General features: G+C 36.5%; 1 protein-coding gene across 1 annotated transcript in view; it reads right to left on the bottom strand.

Moving 5' to 3' along the window:
* LOC148947363 (uncharacterized) overlaps positions 1-6,998 on the bottom strand; it is a 43,670-nt gene extending 36,672 nt beyond the window's left edge. The window contains exon 1 of the mRNA XM_089095776.1: positions 6,925-6,998. Within this exon, the coding sequence (XP_088951902.1) occupies position 6,925 (1 nt within the window). The 5' untranslated portion in view covers positions 6,926-6,998. The remainder of the gene's footprint in view (positions 1-6,924) is intronic.
* Between the last annotated feature and the right edge of the window lie 10,588 nt (positions 6,999-17,586).

The following is a 17,586-nucleotide window of genomic DNA, read 5'->3' as shown; positions in this document are numbered from 1 at the left end:
ATTTATAATAGTTCCAACTGAAAAAGAAGAGGTAATACTATGAATGAATAAAGGAAACCCGCGACAAACATAAGTTACAAGGAATAATTATATCAAATCTAAAGATAACATACGTTGCTACGGGTGAATAAATGAATACTAATACGAAAAAAAACTGACCTGAATTATCAAGTCAAACTTAAAAGGAACAGATATTACCACAAATAAGAATTGGGCAGCCAGACTCATTTAATCTTCCAAAGACCAAAGTGTCACTTTTCCTTTAGAGAGAGCGACACAGTTCTAAAATAGATAGCTCTCTTGAGTTTCAATTATTATAGGGCTTGATTTCTGTTTGTTTATGGTTTAGTATGAAATTTATAAAAAGGTTTGAAAGTTTCTTCTAAGAAAAAATGGATTTTACAAACAGTTTGTGGTAACAAGCTGTAAGCAAGGAACAGTGCGGCCCAATAGTAACTGAAACTCTAAGAAACCGAGTCCTGATAAAAATAACTTGACTTAATTCCCATCCGTCCTTGGAGGTCACTTTGGGGCCTCTTCTTTACACCATTCTATTGATTTAAGTCCTGTATTCACTCTTATCTCCTGAGAGGTGGAGAAAATACTGTAGGATAAGGGACGAGAAGTTGTCCTTCCATCTCTTTGTGGGGGTGCCTTCTAGGTCAAAAACCAAGTACCCGGCCATCAAAAGTTATCTTCAGGATTAAGGCTATCTTGTTGTATGTGCCCTAGCCATCCAAGGTGCGGCAATTTTTTTTGTCGAGGATGGTTAGTTTGACCTTGAGTTTACGGAGAAGTTTGATGTTGGAAATTCTATCATGATAAGTGATACCATCAATACGTCAAGACAATTTTGTTTCGAAGGCAATAAGACGATACTTATCATCTTTTTTTAGAGCCCAGGAATCACAGGCTGTAATGGTGATAAGCGAGTTAAATAGCTTCACTTTAAGCGTTGCTGATAAGTTCTTGTTCCTGCAGATGGGCATCCGACTTTTAAAGTTGGAATTCTTAAGTGCCAGGTGTCTCTTTATATATTTGGAGTAGTTATTGTCGGAGGTGAGTAAACTGCAAAGTTAGGTAATTTCATAGACTCACTCTATATTAAGATGTTCAAAGTAGAGGCTGGAGTTTACCTGAAGATAAGGTTTACATGAGCAATGCATGACCCTCGTTTTCGAGGTGTTGAAGATCGTCCCAAAGAGGTTGGTTGTCGTGTGGACGATGTGAGTCCAGAATTAAATCACAAAGGGACCCAAAAATTAGAGCTATATCATCGGAATAGGCAAGTTTGTCCATCATTACCCCTCCTATGAGGGTACCAGATGGGGTATCAGTTACTGAAAGGACTGTAGTTAAAAAGAAATTGAAGGGCTCCGGTGACACTAAGCAACCTTTTAGAACACCGGTTGATGTTGCAAAGCTTTTGGTAAGTCCGTCCGAACTTCCTGTACATGTCCCTTATCATGGAGACTATATTAGCCGGAATTCCTAAGTGAAGAACAATTGGCCATAAACCTTCTCTCCAAACGAGGCCAAAGGCCTATTTGAAATCTATGAAGAGCTTGCAATATAAAGTGGGCTCGTTCGAGACAGTTTTCCATGAGCTGACGGGTTATGAAGATCTGATTGACTGTTGACCTATTTGGTTTAAAACCCACTTGGTATTCTGGAATGTTTGCTGATCCTATGGCTCGGATGCGCCATTGCATGGCTTTGTCATTATTTTAGCAGCATGGCTGGTCAGACTGATGGGTCTGTAGTTGTCAAAGAATGTTTGTAAGCCTTTCGCATGAAGAAGGACTATCGTGGTTTCACAGCATGGTGCGAAGAAGTGACCTACTTCCCAGGCAGGTGTGGTGACGTTATAATCTAGATCAACGAAGGGTTCACATTTAACTTTCAGAAGTAAAGGCTGTATTCCATCAGGACCAACAGCTTTGTTGGTCTTCAAGTCTCTGATGGCTACTTTAGTTTCAAAGCGAAAGGGAAGTGACTTAGACGGTAGCGATTAGGGGGAAACTAGATAGCACAGCTGGGTCAGGAACGATGATTGAATTTAATTCATTCTCCAAGTACTCTTTCCATCTAGATCGGATTCCATCTGTGAATTGTATATGGTTGCCATGTGCGTCAAGAAGGGAGCAAGTCCCAAGCTCCTTCTTCTTAGCAACTTCCCTAACTCGTGAGTCCCCTTTCTTAAAAGCCGTTTCACACTACTCACATATGTCTTTAAAAAAGGTGAGGTAAGCAGGACTTACTGCTTTCTTTACCACCCTTTTAAGTTGCTTTCATTGGCCTCTGGTTTCTCTATCAAGCTCGTTGGTGACGCTGTGGTTTTCGTCGCAGAAATGAACGATCTCGTCTATGATCCAGTGGTTCTCGTTTTCTTTCTGGACACCCAATGTGGAGAGAGCAACATCAGGGACAATTTGCATAGTGACAGTCACCAAGTTGTCAATGTCACTCTTATGCATTGGTGGGGGTAAGTTTGAAGTCAGCTTCAAAATATTATCAGATAGTGTGGTTATGTAGGCTTTTTGAGTTTCTTTGTCATTCAGGAGATCTACTCAAAATCTGGGGAGCCTCCTAGACGGATTTGAGGCTGTTTTAAGCCTATTCTGAAGTTAGAAATTACAAGGAAGTGGTCACTGTCAAAGTTACCACCTGAAAGCTTGACCGTATCAGCCACGGTTGACAAATCAAAGACTAGATGTAGTCAATGAGATTTTGAGTTTTTATCAGGGGTGTTACAAGTAGTTTTACTTTGGGGTCTGTGCTTAAAGATTGTACTCGTGATGACAAAAGTGCTGTTTCGGCAGAATTCTATTAGGTATTACCCTCTTTTCTTTAGTTTCCTGTGGCAAAATTTGTCTATCACATCTTCAAGGCCAACGGGGTCTTTGCCAGTATTGGTATAAAATTCACCAATGACAAACAGCACATTCTTTTTTTGGGGCAGAACCAATTAGACTTTTGAGGTGTAGATAGAAGGTTTCAGTCTCTCCATCGCCTCTACTAGAGCCAGGGGCATAAACTTGGATTACTGTCATATTGACAGGCGATCCTTTCAGGTGGATCATAATAAGTCGTTTGGATATGGGTGTTTCAGACATCAGAGATTTTCAAGTTCTCCTGGACAGAAGAAAGCCGACTCCCTGTCGATGTTTCCCATCATTATGTCAAGAGAGAATAAGGGTGGCGTTAGTATGTTTCTTTTCACCAGTGAATGGAAGGTGGGTTTCAGATAAACCACTAACTTCCTAAGTGTATCGATTTATCTCTCTCAGAAGTAAGAATTTTTTACTCTTGTTTAGCAAGGGTTCAGGTGTTGAGGGTACCAACTAAGAGGGTTGTTTTTGGTAATTCTTTGGCATCAGAGATTGGAGTTGTCATATTCACACGATTCACGGTCGTCACAACGTCGGTTGCCCTGGACACGGTAGTTCTTAACGTGTGGTCTTTTTCGGTTATCCCGGACACGGTAGCACTGGCTTTCATAATTAATCGTTTTTTCAAATACGTATATCAATAGGTTAAAAAGAGGTTTGTTGGCTGACTAGTAGACGGCGATAAGCCACTCCTCTCAGCATGGGTTGTTGTCTGTTTCCGGATCATTCGCCCTTTTGCAGTTGTCCTCCTGAAGAGGATCCTCCCACAATAGTATCCTGCAGTGCCATGCAATTTAACCCATTGCCGAAGGAAGGTTTACAGCTGATGGCATGTGTCCATACACTGATGGGCCCAGCTCAGTCTCGATCAGAGGGGCCTTCTTCCTCCTCCATGTGTATTTATGACCCCTGGGTGAGAGTGTCCCAGTTTCAATTATGGACCCCCAGGAGCTTGGTTCCCCTTGGTCCACGCAAGGTTTTCTTGGCTGATTAGTAGACAGCGGTTAGCCATTCCTCTCCGACAACTGGTAGGGGTCATTTTCCGTGTCTGGATCATCCGCCCTTTTGGAGTTGTCCTCCTGAAGAGGATCCTCCCAAAATGGTATCCTGCAGTACCATGCAATTTAACCCGCTGCTGGGAGAAGGCTTACAGCTGACGGGACGTGTCCACACACTGATGGTCCCAGCTCAGTCTTCATCAAAGGGGCCTCCTTCCTTCTCCACAAGCATTTATTACCCCGGGTGAGGGTGTCCCAGTTTCAATTATGGACCCCTGGAGCTAGGCTACCTTGGTCCACGGCTCCTATTTAGTGGAGGTACCCTAAATATCTGTAGGGCGTTCCTTTATCCTCCACCCGGGGGTACGCTGAGTTACCTGGGAGAGGCCCCAAAAAAGAGATAGATGCTTGTTTGAATTGAGCCAAGGGTCGCTATGTAACATAATGGAATGGAAAGGAATCAAATTTCAATGCTTATTCAAGATATACAAAACTCATCAAGTTTAATGTTACTCATCAAAAACTACGAACCTGAGAAAATTTGGCCAGTTTTTGAAAAAGGGGGAAGAAACACCCACCAAAAAATCAAGTGATCTTAATAAAATGCCCACCATCCGATTCAACATGTCAGAGAACCCCTCTGTAGAGGTTTTAACCTTCAATATACAAAAATGCAGAATTTTGCATTTTTTTCCAAAAGGAAGATCACGGATGTGTGTTTATTTATTTTTATTCCGGTTTGTTTTTCCAATGGGTGATCGTGTCGTGATCCCAGAACATTGGGAGATGGCTCATTTTATTTGAAATAAAAAGTTCTAGTGCCCTTTTTATGTGACCAAAATATTGAAGGGTAACTAGCCCCCTCCCACGCCTGCTTTTTCCCAAAGTCACCCGATAAAAATTTGTATTACCATTTTGTTTAGTATAGTCGTAAGATCTTATAAATATGTCTTTGAGAATTACTTGACTCTCCACAGCCCTCGAGGAAAGGGTTGAAAGCTGTGACCTCTGCCCACTGCTTACATATAGTATTGACTATTATGAAGTATGTGGATGTTTTTCGGGAGAGGCAATTTTTCTGGCGTGGGTCACGTTTGAGTATCTTTCTATTAAGGAATTTTTGCGGGGTAGAGAAATTTTTTTACGGAGGGGTGGCTGGATTTCCCGGTATTGTTAAAGAAAAGATCCGAATCTTAAAAAATGCACACTTTTTCAATTGAAAATAAGGAGTAACATTAAAACTTAAACGAAAAGAAATTATCACGGATGTGAGGGAGATATCCCCTACTCAATACCTCACTTTTCAGGCTGAATTTTTTTCGAACTTTAAAAAAGCATATTATTCTACTTAAACGGCCAATTTGCTTCAGAGGTCATTCTTAAATAATCGGAATAGTAAGTTAAACTTTAGCGTAAAGGGCAAGGTATTGAGGAGGGAAGAACCCTCCTCATATCCGTAATAATTTCTGTTCGTTTTTATTCGTTTTAAGTTTTAAAGTTGCTCCTTACCTTTAGCTGAACAAAATTGTTTTTTTTATTCAGTTCATTTGAAAGATTCGTTGGACGATCAAATGATGCCGCTAGTTTCATCGATCAATTCCCCTTACATTAAAGGGGAAACTCCAGTTTATACAAAGTAAAGCTTTCTTAGGACAACCTCTGATAAGAGGTCCCTCCTTAGGGCAGCTAATCACAGGAAAAAAGTTTTTCATTTGTATGTATGCCTTAAGATTGCTAATGGAAGTAATCAGTTCAAATAAGGCTATGGTAATTTACTCTGGTCAATATTGTGTTCTAGTAGAAATGTCTTAAGGACAAAACTTTTTTTGCTTATAAGCAATTTCAGTAGAAAAATCAAAGAATTTCAGCAAATTTTCATATACTATAGTGTGAGAGCCCTTAAACATAGGTCTAGTCGGAAGTCGGATAAAATTGGAACTATTAAGGAAATATTGCACATAAGGACAAAGAAAGGTTTGAGTAAACCCAGGAGAAGAGAAGTGCAAATTTTCTTATCGAAAATTTGCACTGAATGGAAATTCAGCAAAGCTCATCAGTAGAACAAAATAATAACCCTTCTAACAGTGGTATTTTCTATACCAAACTTACTTTTCCTTTATTTAAAAAACTTAAAAATATTCCTTGTAAAAGGCAACTGACTTGTCAATGCCCCAAAACTGAAATTTTTCTGTGAAATTTTTTTTTAGCTCAATATCTTTTGAATTGACCTACCCACCACAGTTTCTTCCTGTGTGTAATATACATTACAGAGACTTCTCAATTATTATAATCTAAAATCATTCTCTAAGAGAAATCTGAGGACTATCATAATTTGATTTGGTGAATGAATAAATCTGAAACCACTGAATCCAAAAATGTTGTGATTAAAAAGTTTGGGTATTTTGGGTGTGAAATACTTTATCTGAAAGAAATTATTTTTATCATTTGGATCCAATTACTTTGTGTTATATAACGAAGCTGCAATCTTTGTATTCCATCGAACAGTATCAGCATACTTTTTCCTTTAATAATAATTCAATTACTATCCATCGAATACCAGAAGGATTTTTTCTATTTGAAGGATCACTTGAAGGATCAAGTTTCTACAACAAAGCTTTTATAAAAACTACAACTTAAAACCCTTATCCGGGGGGCTGTGGGGGGAGTATCATCCTCTTAGATATAATTTCTGGACCATTCAACTGGACCTTTCGTTTTTTTGCCCCAAACGCGTTTTTCAATCACATATCAAAATATCCAGTATATTTTTGATTATCTTTTTACTGTGTAATAGAAAAACTTATTCCTATTCGAACTGTTATTTATCGTCATGGCAGTGTGGCCCCATCTTAAAGATCGCTAATATATATAAAGCAAACGATTTCGTGACATTCCGAGAAAATGGCACTTTTATGGGAAAAGCATTTTTTTATACTCCCCCTCCCCCCACCCTATCTCATTAAAGCATATTATTCAAAACACTGAAAATTTTTACTAGCTTAATCTGACCTACTATTCTACTAAAGTCTACTTACTTTAAACTCTCAAATTTTGTACCCTTTATTGGAGAACTTGACTGTGTTATAGTGTATAACGGACTAACACTAATAAAAATGGAGAGACGGTCTGTTGCTCGTATTAAGGTTAAGCTGCCCATACTTCACAAGAATTATAATCATCGGATACTAGAATATCAAATTCTCAAGTATTGCCAAACTGCCAAAACTGGAATTGTTCTTTTAGCCCTATTGTAGAACTTTAGTTAATAACAGTTTTTCATCAGCTTTAGGTCGCAATTAAAATTACTTTGTACAGATCCCAAAACTGATATCCGAGGAATTTTATGGTTTGCTTGCTTTTCCTTCATGGGTAAGGGGTTCTTCTGAAAAGAAATCTGAAGGTGAAATCATAGCCGTTTATATTTTAAATCCTGCATTGAAGGAAAAGAACAAAGGAATGTAGAAAAAGAAAGCTATGCTCAGACACGTAATCTTTTTCAAATCTGGGAGTCAAAACTGAAACGTGTGTTTTTTATAAGTGGTTGTATCAGAAATAATAGATTTCATTTGACGTTCATAATCACTAGTGTCCATAATTACAATAGTATTGTCTTTATCTGCACTGGTGATAGTAAAGTCTTTATCCTTTTTCAATTCAAAAGTATTTTAATATAATTTTTCGTGTTGTCTTTTCAATTTTTTTTTATTATGGTTATGGTGACGATGATGGTGGATGGTGGATAATTTTGAATTTATAAATTGTACCTTGATTTTTTGGATCTATTTCTAATAAAAAGCAAGCTTTTAGAACTTATTGATATTTTAAATGTTGGATTTATTTAGTTTTCCTGGGATCCTTTGAAAATAGTTCTTGTACACATGTTTGAAGAAGTGCTATTGAATATTTATGATCTATGTTTCGTTTTCAATTCCTCGATGTACGGGTGTTACCGGTCCCGAACTCCCCCTCGCCCCTGCTTTCTTAGATGTAGACAGTTTCATCAAAAGTGAACTTTTCATTGTTTACCTGATAAGATTACAATTTCATAGTTTGGGCCTGTTTATTTGACGGGCCTGTTGATTTGTATCATTACGGAGCTAATTATAACCTAACCAAAAATATATAACCCTTTTGCCTGAGCATTTCCGAAAATCCCTGGGGGAAAGGGTTTTACGTGGGAGAATCGCTCTATGGAGGAATTTTTCGTGGAAGGAATTTTCCATTGAGGGGAGGTGGATTTCCTGGGATTATTTGGAAAATAATAAGAAATAAAATAAAAAAAATAACTTTTATTCTACTGAAAGTAAGGAGCAACATTAAAACTTAAAGCAAACATAAATTATTCAGTATATAAGGGGGTATATGCCCTCCTGTATACCCCGCTCTTCACGCTAAAGTTTGAACTTTTGTCCCAATTTTATTTGGGATTAGTCGCCCAAATACCTAGGAGTAGTTGTCGTACCAATTAAGTGAAAAACCAGTTTAAAAAGTAAGTTGTATAGTTATTTTTAAGTAAAGTGGATTTTAGAGGGGTTGTTCTTGAGCCTGAAATAAAACTATTCTGACGTGACCTTGAAATAGCTTGCTTAAAAATGAGACTAGTTATTCTTCTGATTTTGTTTTTCAGAAAGTTTTAGTTCTAAACAACCCGTTTCAGACAGATCTCTAATTGTTGGAAAATTTTCCTTATTTTTTTTTTAAACGCCAGCTTTAACTATTACCCATTTAAAAATACAGATTAGAATTTACCATTAAGTTGAAATTTGGCGAAGGTTAAAGTTCATATCTTGGTTATGTCTTGCTCTTATTCGAGCTCAAGGGGAAAGCAAAGGGGAAGTCTTTATTACCCCCTTTACAAGAAACTCTTGACAAAGTGCATCAAAATGCAGGAAATGTAATGTTAGTTCTTTACATACATACATGTTGGCTAGAAGTGGGGAGATTCTTTGAGAGTGGGTTGAACGGCTAGCCGGACAAGTGTGGCCTAAGACACAACTGTATTGTGTTTGTATTCTTCTATTTTCCAGCACTTTAAACTTTAAGCTTTAAACTCTCATCCAAGGAATTTTTGCTGTTTGCTTGACTTCTTGCATCATCATAAAACGACTATCCTGAAAAGACAATTTTTTGAGAAATTAAAGCCTCTGAATTCAGACTTGTCTGTTTCACTTTTACCTGGGATTATTTATTGGAAGAAAAGAACAAGAGAATGTAAATCCAAAAATACTGCTGAGATGTGTAATTTTATGCACTTTTATAAAGTAACATTTTTTAGCCAAATTAGAGATCTACTTTAAACCCTAGTGACTGCTGAAATAGAGTTTCCTAGGGTAAAGTCGTTTTTCAAATGTTAAGAAATACATACAGACAGTAAAGAATTAGTAAGTTCCACACAAGTAAGATAATCCCTAGGTCAAAAAATTTTGTGCCTGGACCCCTGTTAGAAAACCAAAACAACAAATAGATAAAATACAGAGTGATGTATCATTCAGAAATACATGTTTTCTAGCTTAAAAAAAAAAAAAAATTAAACTTTGATCTTACCACCAGAAAAATATTTTTAGTACCCATTTTTAAATTATCGCCAGAAGTAGAGGGTTAAAAAGTAGTAGCCTCCATCTTAACTCGTGATGATTTATGTTAATTCTATTATATGTAATCCAAACTATATTTTGAACGTTGAATCTTAAATTATATTGATTTGGTTATATAATTTATTAATCACATTCTTTTATTTTTTATTCCTCTATATACATTGCCACTGACGGTTGAAAATATATCCCCCCCTTTACTGCCAAAAAAACCTGGGGCTTTATTCCCAAAATATTAAGTAATAATAGTAGATACTTCATGTATGTACAAATGAACATGCCTATGCTTTAAATACTTCTTATGGGTCATATTTAATGTAATTTACCTCTCTTAAAACCTCTAGCTTAGGATGGAAAATTAGAATGTTGGGGCAAATTCCAATAGCTGATCAAACTGATTTAGGCATCTCGTTATGGCATTTGTAATATTTGTAAAAATCCTGTATACTTTTTAAACGTAGATTCTAGCTGAGTAAAGATTTCTTTTAAAATGCAGAAGTGTTCACTACAAAATAATACCCGAAAATGATAAATAGCTTTTTCTCTACTGATCTGATTCAAAACTCATCAGTATTCGCATCATATCATAATTTTCCACTGCCAAAACTCCGAAATCGGCTACTGATAGAATTATTGTGTTAGGGTTATTTGCAATTGGGTTGGTATATTTTGTAGGGGAATGGAAAAATTTGGTCGATTAAAAGAATATTTTCTTCGGAAATTCTTATCGATACATATCAGTTGATAAGAGTAATGTGAAAGACGAATTTTGGGAATATCTAAACTGGACAAATCCCTTTAGCAGGACTGAACTATTGAAATCTGCACCTTAAATGATTATGATGATTGTATTTAGTCACGTGTTTGATATTTAGTGCTGTCATCGACTGGTCTGTTTTGTACTTGTTTTGGTCTTTGTTGGCATTTTCAAAAATAAACTGTTATTATTATTTTTAATACAGATTCTTATAGCTATTACAGATGTTACAGAATTTGATATTATAGATCTACAACAATGGTATTACAAACTATAGATCTAGAGATGTGTAAATATATATATATATATATATATATATATATATATATATATATATATATATATATATATATATATATATATATATATATATATATATATATATATATATATATATATATTTATATATATATATATATATATATATATATATATATATATATATATATATATATATATATATATATATATATATATATATATATATATATATATATATATATATATATATATATATATATATATATATATATTATATAAGTTTGCACATGCACTTTCAAGGTCAATTGATTTGTTGGTGTTCTTCCAGGAGAATTGTCTCCGGGTGAAGTTTATTAATGTCTAATGGATGATATCAAGGTTGATTGATTTGTTGGTGTTCGTCCAGGAGAATTGTCTCAGGGTGTAATTTATTAGTGTGTGATGGATGATGTCAAGGTCGATTGATTAGTTGATGTTCGTCGAGGAGAATTGTCTCCGGGAGACATTCGCACATGCATAATAACGGTGGGGAGAATGTTTTGATCTTAGAGATGAAGATATTAACGCGGGAAAGGGTTTCTTAGGAATTTCAAATGTGACAGGGCAGGGATGACAAAACAAAAGGAACACGCAGAAATTACGTTTAGGGATTATTTGGGCGAAACCGTTCTGAGATATTTTAGAAGATGATTTAAGCAGAACCGTTTGAGGTATTTTAGAAGATGATTTTAGAAGATGATTTAGAAAATTGTTTTGAGGGTGAAACTCTGTGGTCGTTATAATACACAAGTTCCATTTGAACAGTGTTGTGAGGTCCTCTACCCTAACCCTAAAGGACCCCGACCCCCCATACCCCAACCCCGAAGGAACCCCCGGCCCCACAAAGGCCCCAGGTCCCCCAATGCCCTCCCCCCGGGCCCCCCCAGGGCCACCCGGCCCCCACATTTTTTTGTCTGCATGTCTGGGTTGGTGTTTGCAAGTCCAAGTATTTTTCTTTTTGCTTTGTATATATAAAGTGAATCTCTTTCTCTGTTTGCATGTCTGATTCTATTTGTTAGTATGTCTGGGTTGGTGCTTGCAAGTCCAAGTATTTGTCTTTGTTGATTTGTATATCTAAAGTGTCTGTATTTTTCTTTATGCATGTCTGATTCTATTTGTGGGCATGTTTGTGCTAGTGTTTGCAATTCCAAATTTTTGTCGTTTTGGATTGCATATCTAAAGTTCATATCTTTCTATGTGTGCATATCTGGGTTGGTGTTTACAATTCAAAGTATTTGTCTTTGTTTATGTGAATATCTAAAGTGCCTGTCATTATCTGTTTACATGTCTGATTCTATTTGTTTTCATGTCAGGGTTGGTGTTTGCAAGTCCAAGTATCTGTCTTTGTTGGTTTGCATATCTAAAGTGCCTCTCTTTCTCTGTTTGCATGTCTGATTCTATTTGTTTGCATGTCTGGGTTGGTGTTTGCATGTCCAAGTATTTGTCGCTGTTGGTTTGTATATCTAAAGTGCCTGCGTTTCTCTGTGTGAGGGTCTAATTCTATTTGTTTGCATGCCAGGACTGGTGCTTGTAAGTTCAAGTATTTGTCGTTGTTGGTTTGTCTATCTAAAGTGCCTGTATTTCTCTGTTTGCATGTCTGATTCTATTTGTTTGCATGTCTGGGTTGGTGTGTGCAAGTCCAAGTATCTGTCTTTGTTGGTTTTTATGTCTGAAGTGCCTATCTTTCTCTGTTTGCATGTCTGATTCTATTTGTTTGCATGTGTGAGTTGGTGTTTGCAAGTCCAAGTATTTTTCGTTGTTTGTTTGTATATCTGAAGTGCCTGTCTTTCTCTGTTTGCATGTCTGATTTTAGTTGTTTGCATGTCTGGGTTGGTGTTTGCAAGTCCAAGTATCTGTATTTGTTGGTTTGTATATCTAAAGTGCCTATCTTTCTCTGTTCGCATGTCTGTTCTGTTTGTTTGGATGACTGGGTTGGTTTTTGCAAGTCCAAGTATTTATCGTTGTTTGTTTGTATATCTAAAGTGACTGTCTTTCTCAGTTTGAATGTCTGATTATATTTGTTTGCATGTCTGGGTTGGTGTTTGAAAGTCCAAGTATTTTTCTTTGTGGGTTTTTATATCTAAAGTGCATATCTTTCACTGTTTGCATGTCTGATTCTATTTGTTTTCATGTCTGGATTGGTGTTTGCAAGTCCAAGTATTTGTCTTTGTTGGTTTGTATATCTAAAGTGCCTGTCTTTATCTTTTTGCATGTCTGTTTCTATTTGTTTGCATGTCTGGGTTGGTGTTTGAAAGTCCAAGTATTTGTCGTTGTTGGTTTGTATATCTAAAGTGCCTGTCTTTCTCTGTTTGCATGTCCGATTCTATTTGTTTGCATGTCTGGGTTGGTGTTATGCAAGTCCAAGTATTTGTCTTTGTTGGTTTGTATATCTAAAGTGCCTGTCCTTCTCTGTTTGCATGTCTGATTCTATTTGTTTGCATGTCTGGGTTGGTGTTTGCAAGTCCTAGTATCTTTTTTTGTTGTTGTGTATATTTAAATTGGATATCTTTCTCTGTTTGCGAGTCCGGTTCTTTTTGTTTGCAAGGCTGGGCTGGTGTTTGCAAGTCCAAGTATCTGTCTTTGTTGGTTTGTACATCTAAAGTGCCTGTCTTTCTCTGTTTGCATGTCTGATTCTATTTGTTTGCATGTCTGGGTTGGTTTTTGCAAGTCCAAGTATTTGTCTTTGTTGGTTTGTATATTTAAAGTGCATATCTTTTTCTGTTTGCATGTCTGATTCTATTTGTTTGAATGTCTGGGTTGGTGTTTACAATTCCAAGTATATGTCTTTGTTGGTTGGTATATCTAAAGTGCCTATCTTTCTCTGTCTGCTTGTCAGATTCTATTTTTTTGCATGTCTGGGCTGGTCTTTTGCAAGTCCAAGTATTTAACTTTGTTGGTTTGTATATCTTAAGTGCCTGTATTTCTATGTTTGATGATGTGATTCTAATTGTTTTAATGCCTGGGTTGGTGTTATCAAGTCCTAGTATCTGTTGTTGCTGTTTTGTATGTCTAAAGTGCCAGTCTTTCTCTGTCTTCATGTCAGATTCTATTCGTTTACTTGTCTGGTTTGGGGTTTTGCAAGTCCAAGTATTTGACTTTGTTGGTTTTTATTTCTAAAGTGCCTATCTTTCTCTGTTTGTGTGTCTGATTCTATTTGTTTGCATGTCTGGGTTGGTGTTTGCAAGCCCAAGTATTTTTCGTTGTTGTTTTGTATATATAAAGTGCCTGTCTTTCTCTTTTTGCATGTCTGATTCTATTTGTTTGCATGTCTGGGTTATTTTTTGCAAGTCCAAGTATTTGTCTTTGTTGGTTTGTATCTCTAAAGTGCCTGGCTTTCTCTGTTTGTATGTCCGATTCTACGTTTGTACATGTTTTGACTGATATTTGCCAGTAAAAGTGTCTGTCGTGGTTCGTTTGTGCAGCTAAAGGGCATGTCTACTCCTGTTTTCATATCTGACTCTACTTTTTTGTATTTATGGGTTGGTATTTGCTATTCCAAGTATTTGTCTTTGTAGGTCTGATTCTATTTGTTATATTTATATATATATATATATATTATATATATATATATATATATATTATATATATAATATATATATATATATATATATATATATATATATATATATATATATATATATATATATATATATATTATATAAGTTTGCACATGCGCTTTCAAGGTCAATTGATTTGTTGGTGTTCTTCCAGGAGAATTGTCTCCGGGCGAAGTTTATTAATGTCTGATGGATGATGTCATGGTCGATTGATTTGTTGGTGTTCGTCCAGGAGAATTGTCTCCGGGTGAAGTTTATTAATTTCTGATGGACGATGTCAAGGTCGATTGATTTGTTGGTGTTCGTCCAGGAGAAATGTCTCCGGGCGAAGCTTATTAATGTCTGATTGACGATGTCAAGGTCGATTGATTTGTTGGTGTTCCTCCAGGAGAATTGTCTCCGGGTGAAGTTTATTATTGTCTGATGGATGATGTCAAGGTCGATTGATTTGTTGGTGTTCGTCCAGGAGAATTGTCTCCGGGTGAAGTTTATTAATGTCTGATGGATGATGTCAAGGTCGATTGATTAGTTGGTGTTCGTCCAGGAGAATTGTCTCTGGGCGAAGTTTGCACATGCATATTAAGGGTGGGGAGAATGTTTTGATCTTAGAGATGAAGATATTAACGCGGGAAAGGGTTTCTTAGGAATTTCAAATGTGTTAGGGCAGGGATGACATAACAAAAGGAACACGCAGAAATTACGTTTAGAGATTATTTGGGCGAAACCGTTCTGAGACATTTTAGAAGATGATTTAAGCGGAACCGTTTGAGGTATTTTAGAAGATGATTTTAGAAGATGATTTAGAAGATGTTTTGAGGGTGAAACTCTGTGGTCGTTATAATACACAAGTTCCATTTGAACAGTGTTGTGAGGTCCTCTACCCTAACCCTAAAGGACCCCGACCCCCCATACACCAACCCCGAAGGAACCCCCCGGCCCCACAAAGGCCTCCGGTCCCCCAATGCCCCTCCCCCCGGGCCCCCAAAGGGCCACCGGGCCCCCACATTGTTGTGTGTGCATGTCTGGGTTGGTGTTTGCAAGTCCAAGTATTTGTCTTTGTTGCTTTGTATATCTAAAGTGCATATCTTTCTCTGTTTGCATGTCTGGGTTGATGTTTGCAAGTCCAAGAATTTGTCTTTGTCGGTTTGTATATCTAAAGTGCCTGTCTTTCTCTGTTTGTATGTCTGATTCTTTTTGTTTACATGTCTGGGTTGGTGTTTGCAAGTCCAAGTATCTTTCTTTGTGGGTTTGTATATCTAAAGTGCCTATCTTTCTCTGTTTTCATGTCTGATTCTATTTTTTGCATGTCTGGGTTGGTGTTTGCAAGTCCAAGTATTTGTCGTTGTTGGTTTGTATATCTAAAGTGCCTGTCTTTCTCTGTTTGTGTGTCTGATTCTATTTGTTTGCATGTCTGGACTGGTGTTTGCAAGTTCAAGTATTTATCGTTGTTGGTATCTTTCTATCTATATTTCTCTGTTTGCATGTGTGATTCTATTTGTTTGCAAGTCTGGGTTGGTGTTTGCAAGTCCAAGTATTTGTTTTTGTTGGTTTGTATGTCTGAAGTGCCTGTCTTTCTCTGTTTGCATGTCTGATTCTACTTGTTTGCATGTCTGAGTTGGTGTTTGCAAGTCCAAGTATTTCTCGTTGTTGGTTTGTATATCTGAAGTGCCTGTCTTTCTCTGTTTGCATGTCTGATTTTAGTTGTTTGCATGACTGGGTTGGCGTTTGCAAGTCCAAGTATTTGTCTTTGATGGTTTGTATATCTAAAGTGCCTATCTTTATATGTTTGCATGTCTGATTCTATTTGTTTGTATGTCTGGGTTGGTGTTTTGAAAGTCCAAGTATTTGTCGTTGTTGGTTTGTATATCTAAAGTGCCTGTCTTTCTCTGTTTGCATGTCTGATTCTATTTGTTTGCATGTCTGGGTTGGTGTTTGCAAGTCCAAGTATCTGTCTTTGTTGGTTTGTATATCTAAAGTGCCTATCTTTCTCTGTTTGTATGTTTGTTTCTATTTGGGTTCTATGCTGAGTGGGTGTGTGCATTCCAAAGTATCTTACGTGGTCGGCTTGTATATCTAAAGTGCTTATCTGACTCAGTTTGCAGGCCCGGAAAAATTTGTTTGCATGTCATGGTTGATTTTTGCTAGACCTGGTAATAGTCTTTGTTGGTTGGTCTATAATAAGTGCCAAAATTTTTCAGTTTGCATGTCCGTTTCTACTTTTTTGTTAATCTGGGTTGGTGTTTGCAAGTCCATGTATCTTTTTTTGTTTGTTTATATATCTAAAGTGCCAATCTTTCTTTGTTTGCATGTCTGATTCTATTTGTTTTTATGTCAGGGCTAGTTTTGGCAAGTCAAGGAATTTTACTTTGTTGGTTTGTATGTATAATGTACAAGGCTATCTATTATAAAATTTCTTTGGCAATTATATTTAAAGTCAGGTTTTTTGTTTGAAACTCAAATAATTTTTATTTGTTGGTTTGTATATCTAAAGTGAATGTCTTTCTCTTTTTGCATGTCCGATTCTATTTGTTTGAATGTCTGGGTTGGTGTTATGCAAGTCAAAGTGTTTGTCTTTGTTGGGTTGAATATCTAATGTGCCTTTCTTTATGTATTTGCATGTGCGACTCTAATTGTTTGCATGTCTGGGTTGGTGTTTACAAGTCCAAGTATTTGACGTTGTTGGTTTGTATATTTATAGTGCATGTCTTTCTTTGTTTGCATGCCTGATTCTATTTGTTTGCATATCTGGGTTGGTCTTTGCAAGTCCTAGAATATGTCTTTGCTGGTGGGTATATCTAAAGTGCCTATCTTTCTCTGTTTTCATGTCTGATTCTATTTGTTTGCATGTCTGGGTTGGTGTTTTGCAAGTCCAATTATTTTACTTTTTTGTTTTGTTTATATAAAGTGCATTTCTTTATACGTTTGCAGGTATGATACTAAATATTTGAATGTCTGGGTGGGTGTTTACATTTCTGAATATCTGTTTTTGCTTGTTCTTAAATCTAAAGTGCCTATCTTTCTCTATGTTCATGTCCGATTCTATTTGTGTACAAGTCTGGGCTGAGGTTTTGCAAGTCCAAGAAATTCTCGTTGTTGGTTTTGTATATCTAAAGTGCCTTTTTTTCTCTGTTTTTGTGTCTGATTCTATTTGTTTGCATGCCTGGGTTGATGTTTTGCAAGACCAAGTATTTGTCTTTGTTGGTTTGTATATCTAAAGTGCCTATCTTTCTCTGTTTGTATGTTTGATTATAATTTTGTGACTACCTGTGTAGTTTTATGCTATTCCTAAATCTTGTCGGTGTGGTTTAGTTTTCCTAACTTTCTTGTCTTTCTCTTGCTGTATTTATGATTCCTTTTGTTTGCAAGCAATTGTTGGTATTTGTATGTCGAAGTCTTTTTCTTTGTTGGATTGTATATCTAAAGTGCCAGACTTTCTCTGTTTGCATGTCTGATTCTATTTGTTTTTATGTCTGGGTTGATTTGTGCAAGTCC

The sequence above is a fragment of the Artemia sp. Qi Xiang Cuo genome, chromosome 10 (genome assembly GCF_049724085.1).
Source record: "Artemia sp. Qi Xiang Cuo chromosome 10, ASM4972408v1, whole genome shotgun sequence".
In the NCBI taxonomy this organism is placed as follows: domain Eukaryota; kingdom Metazoa; phylum Arthropoda; class Branchiopoda; order Anostraca; family Artemiidae; genus Artemia; species Artemia sp. Qi Xiang Cuo.
This window is presented reverse-complemented; position numbering and strand designations above follow the sequence as displayed.